Here is an 11862-nt window from a genome sequence, read left to right on the forward strand (position 1 = left end):
TAATTTGATAACTTTATAACGAATTTTATTTAAATGGTGTAATTTACAGCATTTTCGTAACTTTTATTGGTAAACAAAATATATAAATTTCCAGCCGTATTTTAAAATGGCACACGTTATAGCGTATATTACTTTAAAAATCTTCTTCTTTACTCCTGGACATCAAGCAGTCAAACTGTTTGCATGATTGTAATCAGCAATGAGTCCTCTACCAAAATTGTGAAATTCATGGCCCTGGGGTCAGGGGTTCAAGTGCTAGGGCGGGGCTCAATAAGTAGGTAGTGAAAATGCATTATTTCTTTGAAAATCTTCTTCTCTACTCCTGGGTATTAAATAAACCAACTACGTACATAGTTTTGATGAGCAAGAGTGCCTCTACCAAAATTGTGAATTTTATGGCCCCAGGTTCAGGGGTTCTGGTGTTAGGGCGGGGCTCTATTGATTATATAGTGAAAATACATGAATTCTTTGAAAATCTTCTTCTCTGCTCCTGGGTATTAAATAAACTAACTAAGTACATAGTTATAATGAGCAAGAGTGCCTCTACCAAAATTGTGAATTTTATGGCCCCAGGGTCAGGGGTTCTTGTTTTAGGGTGGGGCTCTAATAGTGAAATGCATGAATTCTTTGAACATCTTATCCTTTGCTCCTGGTTAATATACTAATGACCTAATTACATATTTAAGGCCAGGATTTATTTTATTTTCAGTTTTACAAACCCTCCGCTCAAGGTTTTGAATTTTCAGAAAAAAAATAAAACAATTTTTTTTCTTTCCGATGTCAAATTTGAGTCGGGATCGAGATTTCAAATTTACGAACTCGCACTTCCGGTTTTAAGATGAAACGGCGGGTAAATAAAGCTAGATCTGAGCTTGGTTAAGTGTAAAATTCATCGATACGAGTGCCATTCAAAACGTTTCACCCGTTCAAAGGACAAATAAAATGTTGACGACTTTGCTGCACAATGACATGCTGGTGAGATAATTATGTATTCGTTTCAAAAGTATCTGTCTGTAAATTATTTTCCTCCCCCAGGTTTTAAACTGCCCGTGGTAGCTATTGCATATAAGCAATTAAATGTTCTACTTTCCTATTTGTAAGTCTTATGTGTCCAGTTGTAAGGAGCCTATTCGAATGGCATGAAAAAAGTCCTGTTTAAAAGAATGTACAAATGTTAATAATTGATTTATCAAAAATTCTCATGTTCATAACTAAACCTAAACATAAACAAGCTAATTCAGAGAATTCGTGTCCCCCGCTTAGGGAAAAAGTCGGATCCCCCTGACTGAATTAGTAGAATTATTAAATGTATACATGTATACTGATGCAAATAAAATACATTTATGTCAATATGCGTATAAAGATTTGATTGCTTATTCTCTATTATGTGTATAGAAGATTCTTTTTATATGGAATATTTATCACACTGTATTAATGATTTTATAACCTCATAAATTTTTCTTTTCACATGCTGAATAATATCATTTTTTAAAAAAAGAAAATAAAAAAAAAAAAAAGGATCGTCCGAGAATCGATCCCGGGACCTCTCACATATGAAGCGGGAGACTTACCACTAGACCACGGAGGCGCTTTAGTAGTGGTTGCGTATATGCAGAAGTGAAGTCACATACATGTATATATTCATGCTCGATATTGTCAAAATTTTATACAATCCACTGTGTTTGATTTATTTAGCCTTTATTAAACAGTTCTAATAGATGTTATAAGAACATAAAGTCCGCCGAGAACCTGTTTTATACGCAATAACTCTCCGCATGCCCCTGTGCTAAAAATAGCGACATGTTATACTATAAATACTAATAAAACAAACGGGGATGGCACTTTGAGAGTGGTAAGAGAGGTCCTAGGGACTTTTGGTATAAAATAACATTGCATAAGCTCAAAATCTTCTTGAAATATCGCCCGGAAATAATAGTGTTACACACAAACAGAATGAATAAATTTACGACCTTGAACTTTGACCTTTTGACCTCAAAATCAATAGGGGTCTTTCCTAGGCCACAGGGAGTTGTTATGTAAAATTTCATTGCAATAGCTCAAAGGGTTCTCAAGATATCGTGTGGAAACGAAAGTGTTATAACAGACAGAATTTGCATATTTATGACCTTGACCTTTGACCTTTTGACCTCAAAATCAATAGGGGTCTTTTTTAGTCCATAGGGAGTTGCTGTGCTAAATTTCATTGCAAAAGCTCAAAGGGTTCTCGAGATATCGTGTGGAAACGAAAGCGTTCAATAGGGGTCTTCTTTAGTCCATAGGGAGTTGCTGTGCTAAATTTCATTGCAAAAGCTCAAAGGGTTCTCGAGATATCGTGTGGAAACGAAAGCGTTACAGACAGACAGAAAGACGGACGGACGGACGGATGGACGGACAGACAGACGGACGGACAAACCCAAATTAATATCCCCCACTTTTCAAGCGGGGGAAAAAAATGCTGGCCTTATAATGAAGAAAGGGGTCTCTTTCAAAATAGATAATTTCAGGGCCGCTGGGTCAGGGGTACCAGGGGGGTACTTTGACTAAAAATAAATTAATGCTTTGAAATTTGCCCTTTGATAAGCAATGGTGCCTCCTTCAAAATTTGTGAATTTCATGGCTTTTTGATTAAGACACGAACCAAATACAATCACTGGAAAGTTGTTACATGATACTCAGGTGACCTATAAGGCCCGTGGGCCTCTTGTTATGTATAGATCATGAAATGAAGCAATTGAACACAGAAAATAGAAAGAGTAACGATGTATTACCACCACATTAAATATATTATATGAGGTGCATATGAAAATAATACTTACTATTATACCTTAATAAACATTATGGAGCGATGTTTCCTAAGTCAGAAAATCACAATGTTGTAAATGGTTGTAACAAAAAAATATATATATCTGTGATGAGGAGTTATCTTTCTTCTTAATATTTCTTCATGTGGAAAAAAGTCATTCTAATTAAAAATAATGTATTAAGTACTCGAAATATTAAACCATTTTTAAAATGGTACTTAAAAAGATAAAACTTATTCAGTTTATAAGGCATTTGATGTTGGATTTAAATGTTTCATTGTTAAATATAATAAAACAATTAAAATGAAATTTTCAAAAGAAATAGAAGGTAATGTTTCCATCATATGTTGGATATCATCAAATTGACTACTCAGGGATCTCAGGAAACAGAATAAGAAAAATGTGAGTAGTATTACTAATTTGATGAGATCAAACATATGATGGAAATTATCTGTCTTATCAGATGGTCGCTATCCCTTCAACAATTAAGAAGGCATCTTAGCAACCATGCAATAAAGGTTGAAATTATAAGTTGGTATATATGACACCCCCTTTCCAAAATAAAAAATTGAATAAATGTTGAATCAACTGTTTTTCAACATATAATCAACGTTGATTATCAATGTTGATTCAAATCAAATTGATACAAATTTTCAAAATCTAACATAAAATCAATGTTGAATCAACATAGAAAAACAACGTTGAAACAACGTTTATTCAATGTTGTGTGCCTGCTGGGCATATACATTGTACTTGCGTATAAATTAGTCCTCCATGATCCAAAATCCTTCATCCAAGGGGAGATAATTATGAATTCATGAAAATTAAAATGACATCATTTAATATTTGATATTGCAATTACTTCACTTAGCAGTCTAGAACTCTTTCCTGATGGAGGCAGGAATCGTCTGTTGGATGGGGACAAATTTGCTATTGAATACAATGAAAGATCGATCATTGTAGAATTTATGAGGACAGATAAGTAAAAAAAATCCTGGTGGAATATCTTGCTAGACAATCGCTGAACCAGCCTTATTAATTTTTGAGAGGAGCTAATCCTAAAGTGTTACATTTTCAACAATATTTTTAACTAAGGGGACTTTTCTCATTAAATTTTCATTGAAAATCGTCACATTTAAAAGCTGATGAAATATTCTAAACTTTCCTTATTTGTCAATCTACTACCGTAGATCACTAAATTTTCGCGACACCTTATTTTTGTGTGATAGTCATTGACTCTTGATTAGCGACACAAAATTTTCACGAATTGTGGCTATTGCTCTATATAATCTTAAGGTATACTATTATACGCAAGAATTCAATTTTCGTGAGCACACTGTCTCGCGTAATTACGCAAAAATTAAGTTCTCGCGAATAAAAGGTGTTTTACAGTATTCAAATCATTCGATTGTCACTATTGTAAACAAAGTCATTTGCCCCAGAGATTTAGAGATTTCTTGACTCCCCCGCAAAAGAGCGGTAGGTAAGTTAGATAACTGCAAGGTAATCGCGATATTACGTATTGGCATCAATTAATGGCACCATCTTCTACTCCAAAACATCTGGAAACTTGAAAATATGAAAATAATGTGGAATCATTGTGAGGTAATGTATATTCAAGTGAATTAAAATCATAACCCCCAGGGGCTGAAAATCACAATGGGAGGTCAAAGTTTTACATGGGAACAAACAGGAAAAAATCTTTTAAAATCTTCTTTTGAAGAACAGCAAAAGACATTATTGGTCATATTTATATGCCATATTTATATGCAAATTTCCTTAATGTAGATTCAGATTTGTTCAAATCATGACCCAGGAGGTAAGGTGGGGACACAATCGAGGATCAAAGTTTTACCTTGAAATATTTAGTAAAAAATTTCAAAAATCTTCTCAATAACCACTTGGCCAGAAAAGCTGAAATAAACTTCTGTGGAAGCATCCTTGGGTAGTGTAAACTCTAAATTACAAATTGTTCTAATCATGACTCCTTGGGTAGGGCAGGGCCATGAAATATATTACCAAAGAAAATGTTTGGTGAAGAATAGAAGGGCCAAAATTACTCGGGTAAGCATTGTGGATCATGGGCCTGGTTTAATTAAGAAATAAATTTAATTTTTGAAGATTCATGAGGTTATGAACTACGACGCTTCACACCGGCATATTTCATGAAGCTCATTAGCGCTTCATGATAAATATGCCGTTGTGAAGAATTGTAATTCATATACCTCATTAATCTTCAAGAAATAAAATTCATTTGTTATATTTACATTATGTTTCTGATGTCTGCCATTAATTTACGCTGTTCAACTGTCATTTTAAAACAAAACAGTGTGCACTGTATTTTTAACGTGAAGAGCAGTATCATGACGCAACAATGGAGATATTCATGCTTATTCATGGTACATACCTAATGTGATTCATAAAAAAAAATGAATAGCATATTTTTGTAAAGAAAACTAGGGGAAATTTATTGGAAATGTAAATATTTACAATAATAATCGAATGATGTTTCATTTAATAGTATGTCCATTCAACTGTTAGTCGCGAAGAGTCATCTATTTGTTGACACCCTTAAAAAAATAAAGTATGTCTAATTAATTTTGATAATTGGTTCCAAACCCAAGCATCTAGATTCTATATGCATTTTTAGGTTATATGTGCCACCATTGCCTTTGGAATGGGGATTGACAAACCGGATGTCAGATTCGTCATTCATTACTCCTTGCCAAAGTCGGTGGAGGGATTTTATCAGGAGGCGGGTCGAGCCGGGAGGGACGGACTACTAGCTCACTGTATAATGTACTACACGTACCAGGACGTCAAAAGACTGAGGAGGATTATAGAGAGTAAGTAGGGGGTCTGTTATAATGTACTACACATACCAGGATGTCAAAAGACTGAGGAGGATTATAGAGAGTAAGTAGGGGGTCTGTTATAATGTACTACACGTACCAGGACGTCAAAAGACTGAGGAGGATTATAGAGAGTAAGTAGGGGCGTCTGTTATAATGTAATACACATACCAGGACGTCAAATGTCTGAAGAGGATTATAGAGAGTAAGTAGGGGGTCTGTTATAATGTACTACACATATCAGGACGTCAAAAGACTGAGTAGGATTATAGAGAGTAAGTAGGAGGTCTGTTTTAATGTACTACACATACCAGGACGTCAAAAGACTGAGGAGGATTATAGAGAGTAAGTAGGGGGGGGTCTGTTATAATGTACTACACATACCATGATGTCAAAAGACTGAGGAGGATTATAGAGAGTAAGTAGGGGGGGTCTGTTATAATGTACTACACATACAAGGACGTCAAAAGACATTATAAGGGTTCTGTTATAATGTACTTCACATACCAGGATGTCAAAAGACTGAGGAGGATTATAGAGAGTAAGTAGGGGGGGGGTCTGTTATAATGTACTACACATACCAGGATGTCAGAAGACTGAGGAGGATTATAGAGAGTAAGTAAGTGGGGGGGGGGGTCTGTTATAATGTGCTACACGTACCAGGACGTCAAAAGACTGAGGAGGATTATAGCGAGTAAGTAAGAGGTCTGTTATAATATACTACACATACCGGACCAGGACGTCAAAAGACTGAGGAGAATTACAGAGAGTAAGTAGGGGATCTGTTATAATGTACTACACGTACCAGGACATCAAAAGACAGAGGAGGATTATAGAGAGTAAGTAGAGGGTGTGTTATAATGTACTACACATACCAGGACGTCAAAAGACTGAGGAGGATTATAGAGAGTATGTAGGGGGTCTGTTATAATGTACTACACATACCAGGATGTCAAAAGACTAAAGAGGATTATAGAGAGTAAGTAGGGGGGTCTGTTATAATGTACTACACATACCAGGATGTCAAAAGACTGAGGAGGATTATAGCGAGTAAGTAGGGGGGTCTGTTATAATGTACTACACATACCAGGATGTCAAAAGACTGAGGAGGATTATAGCGAGTAAGTAGGGGGTCTGTTATAATGTGCTACATGTACCAGGATGTCAAAAGACTGAGGAGGATTATAGAGAGTAAGTAGGGGGGGGGGGGTCCGTGGAAAAAAGATATTTTTATACAATCATGTCTGAGGTTCATTATATAAACTGTACATACTGGAAAAATGTTTGATTTTGTTCAAAATCAAACAACCACATTTTGACTTAAAATCTAAAATGTTGAGTATGTTTTGTTTCTTCGCAGTGGATCAGACAGGCACATTTGATTCCAAAAAAGTTCATATAGACAACCTCTTCAGAATGGTACAGTACTGTGAGAACGTGGCCGACTGTCAATGATCACAGCTGCTTAATTACTTCGGAGAGCGAGACTTTAATCAAGAGGAGTGTGGGAATTTCCGTGGAGCTATTTGTGACAACTGTGTGTTTAAGGTTATTTTCATTCTTTGTTTTTGTTTTGATTTTTTAAATACAATTGTTATACAATTGTATACAATTTGTGTAATGGTTTAAGTTTGTGTAAGCGTGGGTTCTTAATAGAACTGGCTTCACTTTAGAACAGTACCTGATATAACATCAGAATTCTCAAATTTACATTATGTTCTGTTTACTTTTATCTGAATTTTGCTTTATTTCATACACAATGCAAACGTTAATAGTTTTTCTGATATTTAAAAATGAAATAAATTTTGGAGGGTTTGCAGCTACAGTTAAGGATGATTAATTAATTTCTTTTATATTAAGGAGTCCTTGCAACTCCGTGATGTCACAGATGATGTTAAGAAGATTGTGAAATGTGTGAAGGATCTGACCGTCAATGGAAGACGAGGAAACGACTATACCCATATCTACTTTGTGGATATATTCAGAGGTAAAGAAAGCTAATGGGGAATTTTCAGAAATTATATAGAGTGTAGCCTTGTCAATCTGTTTGCTTGTGCTTTGAACAAATGGTCTGGATTCCTGGATCTTATTTTTGTGAGGCATAGATTACGTCTCTATTGGAGTTTTATGAAGAGATTTACTTTTACAATTGACGACTGACTTTTACAATTTAAACATAGACAAACTCCAATCACTAAAATGTAAAAGTCAGCTGTCAAATGTAAAAGTAAGTCTCTTCATAAAACTCAATTAGGCAGACACAATTTTCACAAATTGTGATTATTACTTGATAAATACTAATTTACGTTGGAACAATATTTTCGAGAGCGGACTGTCTCACATAATTATATGAAAATTCTCAATACCTGAATAAAAGGTGATTTACAGTAATGTAGCATGCATAATACATGTATTGTAATCAGATGTGTTATTGTTAACCTAAAATTTTATATTTGTTACCCAAAATTTTATTAATAAAGTTCAGTTTTTGGTGTGTGTGTGTGTGTGTTATATTCGTAGTGTTAATTTGGAAAACAAAATATGGGCAACAAACTGTTCACTAGAAAAAGGTAAATTGCCAACTTCACTGGTTAATCTGTATTCACATGTTATAAAGTGTATATACAATGATAATTATTGTGTGACTAAATTTTATTTCAAGGGGCTAAAACGGACAAAATTTCTGATGCTGGACATGACAGGATACCCCTTCATGGTCGTGGTAAAAATTACAGCAGGGCTGATGCTGAGAGACTGCTGAGAAAATTGGTTATCGACGCAATTTTAAATGAGGATCTAAAAATTACTGCGGCAGACACCAAAGCTTGTTATATCAGACTCGGGCCTAAAGCCAACGACGTGATGATAGGAAAACGCAAGGTAGGACCCTCAGCATTATTATGTATGGAGAAAAATATATTTATAAAAAATAATCAAACTCATTGATCATGTTGATGTTTTGATTCTGAAAGTTCTACATTTATGTACATAAATTGGAACTTCTGATTTAAGTTTTGAATCGGTTTCTAATCCTTGAAATACAGCGAGTTTAAGTATCATTGTCATAGACATTTTGGATGTGGATTACATTTAGATACTTGCAATTGGAACTTGGAAGTCCCAACTATTCTCTATGTATTGTAATTCACCTCATTCATTATCATGATTATCTATAAAACTTCATTGGAAATCTCAACCTCTAGAGTTCAAAATAATGGGGTTTGACTGTAATTGTTTTGAAATTGTTTGAAAGCAATCTGTATTATTTGTTCATTAATCACAAGAATATGTACAGTGGACATTTCAATTGTTTTTCTTTCTGAAAAAAAATCATTCTAATTTGCAGGTAGATTTACAGGTACAGGGCAGTAGGAAAAGAACTGAAGCGGCTAAGATCGGTAAAGAACCTGTCAGTAAACGGGAGAACATGATCAAAGAATGTCTCAATGAACTGCTAGAAATGGCAAAGACAATCGGTAAGGTTGGCTGTCAGTGGTACATCTAAATTAATTTTTTTGTACTTTCCCTTTTCCATTATGTTGAATAAGATTTAGCATAAAGATCTTGATTTTTTACAGCTGCTGAGCATGGCCTACGTAACTACGCAACTGTATTCCCTATTCTAACCCTGCGACAGTTAGCAGAAAAGACTCCACTCACTGTAGATGAGATGACGGCAAGTATCGATGGTTTGCCAAAAGCCAAAGTCAACAAATATGGAGCTGAGAGATTCCTTGAAATCACCAAGAATTATAATCTAATCCTCTTGAGTAAGTTAATTACGCTAATCTGCGTATTCCAAGTTGTCAGATTTCAAATTGTGTTTTAAATGAGGAGGGGTTTGAATTGAATGTGCTTTTTTGTAAGACTTTAAAGAATATTTCCAAAAGAAAGACAGCATTGTAAAGTGAAAATCTAATTAAATTGTTTTATTAAGCTTTCCTTCATATTTAATTTGATTAAACTTCTATATTCTTTAAATGATCTCCATTTATCTTACTTAGTTTGCTTTATCTCCCTTTTATAACTATTGATCTCCATTTATATTTGATCTCTCTGTATGGTGTTAATGATCTCCCTTTGTACTCTTTGAGTGATCTCCCTTTGCATATTTGATTGATCTCTCTTTGTGTATTTCATTGATCTCCCTTTGTATATTTAATTGATCTTCTTTTAAAATCTTTGATTGATCTCCCTTGGTACTCTATGAATGATCTCCCTTTGTACCCTTTGAAATGATCTCCCTTGTACTCTTTGATTGATCTATGATTTAATATTCCTTTGTGCCCTATGATTGATATCCCTTTGTACATTAGATTGATCTCCCTTTGTATATTTGATTGTTCTCCCTTTGTACATTAGATTGATCTCCCTTTGTACAATAGATTGATCTCGCTTTGTACATTAGATTGATATCCCTTTGTACATATGATTGATCTCCCTTTGTACATTTGATTGATCTCCATTAGTATCTTTGTTTTGATCTCCCAATGTAGATTTACAACAAGAGGAGGAGGAAGTTGAATCAGATGTTCCGGAGTGGGAGTCTCCCTACTTTGTAGACGAGTCAGCTGGGTCATCTAACACCGGCAGAAAGAGGGGGGCCTACAAAAAGGTACTTCTACAACATCACTGATTAGCTGCATTAATTTACTCATTCTCAGTAGTTAAGCATGTTCCAAGTTCAGCTGTACATTTTAAATAATTTATTTGATTAGAATTCATTTAATTAATTATTATTAAACTCTTTTACTTTGTAGAGAGGTTTTGGAAGAAAGAAGAGAGGCGCTAGAAGCCAGTCAGGTTCTGGGAATTCTGGGTAAGAGACAAAAACCAGGAAGGAGCTACAATATTTCTGCTTCATGTATGTGTTTTATCATAAATGTAATTAGGGTACAACAAGGATGTTCAGTGGAGTGCCCATCTTGCATTGATTGAAATTTGAATCTACTGTCAAATGTAGCCAAATAAAGTCTTGAAAAAATTCTTGATATGAAAGTCTTATCGGGAGCGCAGCAAGCGTCGCAAATTAAAGCGACGCTCATCACTGCAAGTCCTAACAACAACTGCACATTCATTTGATAGAATTCTTTCCGCAGTAATTTGAATGCACAATGCATCACTTTGTACATGAAAGCTATAGCAATGTTTTAGCGAGAATAACAACAAAAGTTAAGCGAATAATAAACTTGCCTTGATTTAGTGAATTTATAGCAGATAAATTGTCAGTAAAATAATTCTTCATTAAAATCAGCCCTGTTTAGGCTTTGGTTTGGTAAAGCAACATGCATATGACGTCAGAGCCCTAGACACACCGAATGTCACGTGCTGTTTGACAAGCCCGATCTAAAGAAAACTGAATAAGTCTCTGCGCTAGCCCTAACGGTCACACCGTCAACATATTATAGATTTTAAAATGAACACTTACTAAATTTAATTCTGTTTTATTTACAATGCATTCACTAACATTTTGCAGGGGATTTTCTGAAAAAGGGAGCAAATTTTCAGCATACAAGTTCTCCAGAGGGTCATCCAAGAAGGTCCCAAGTGCTGGAAAAAACCAGAGAGGTGGATCAAGCAGTTCTAGAGGTGGCTCCAACAGTTCCAGGGGTGGCTCCAACAGTTCAAGGGGTGGCTTAGGATTTATGCCAGTCCCACAACCTAAGCGATCATTTCTGGGTGGTGGGACTGGTACTTACTTTTAAATTTGAATGAAATAAACATTTATTTATGAAAGCGGATTTGAATTAAATTGTAAATAAAGCCATTTCTTAATCATTATTTGAGTTCTTAAACAGTAATTACTGTGAAATCACAAATTATTGTGGGTTTAATTTTCGTCGTTTTCAAGGTATTTAAGGGGACCCACGAATTCATGTCCACCATGAAATGTAAAATGTTACATACATAAGTACTAATTAATTATTGATCCACGAAATCAAATCCTTGCGAACCAAGAGATTCCCTCCCCCTCCCCCCCCCCCCCCCCCCCCCCAAACCACGAAAATTTGACCCCATGAAAATATGTGATTTACAGTATGTACAAAAGTTCGTTAAAACTATACAAATCAGGAGCAGATGAGACATGAAATCAAAGGTTGGATCAGGTGCCAAGCATACTCTGTAAACCTGGCACACCTGCCTTGTGCTCATTGTCATGACTGAGTGAGGCATGTCATGTGGCGGGATTTGTTTTTGGTCAAATCCAA

At 35.1% G+C, this 11862-nt stretch overlaps 2 protein-coding genes across 2 annotated transcripts; both read left to right on the forward strand.

Annotated features, from left to right (window-relative positions):
* Positions 1-5442: 5442 nt before the first annotated feature.
* On the forward strand, positions 5443-7196 carry LOC134264688 (recQ-like DNA helicase BLM). Its single transcript, XM_062746954.1, has 2 exons — positions 5443-5647; positions 7014-7196. Exons 1-2 carry the CDS (start codon positions 5479-5481, stop codon positions 7106-7108), a joined length of 264 nt encoding a protein of 87 aa, XP_062602938.1. The 5' UTR covers positions 5443-5478; the 3' UTR covers positions 7109-7196.
* A 216-nt stretch (positions 7197-7412) lies between these two features.
* LOC134264687 (recQ-like DNA helicase BLM) lies at positions 7413-11434 on the forward strand. The gene is made up of 8 exons (XM_062746953.1): positions 7413-7427; positions 7514-7640; positions 8316-8533; positions 9000-9129; positions 9232-9423; positions 10150-10268; positions 10414-10472; positions 11130-11434. Exons 1-8 carry the CDS (start codon positions 7413-7415, stop codon positions 11356-11358), a joined length of 1089 nt encoding a protein of 362 aa, XP_062602937.1. The 3' UTR covers positions 11359-11434.
* Positions 11435-11862: the final 428 nt, after the last annotated feature.

This window comes from Saccostrea cucullata, unplaced genomic scaffold (genome assembly GCF_032062105.1).
Source record: "Saccostrea cucullata isolate Sc308-1 unplaced genomic scaffold, CSIRO_AGI_Scuc_v1 ctg2492, whole genome shotgun sequence".
Classification (NCBI taxonomy): domain Eukaryota; kingdom Metazoa; phylum Mollusca; class Bivalvia; order Ostreida; family Ostreidae; genus Saccostrea; species Saccostrea cuccullata.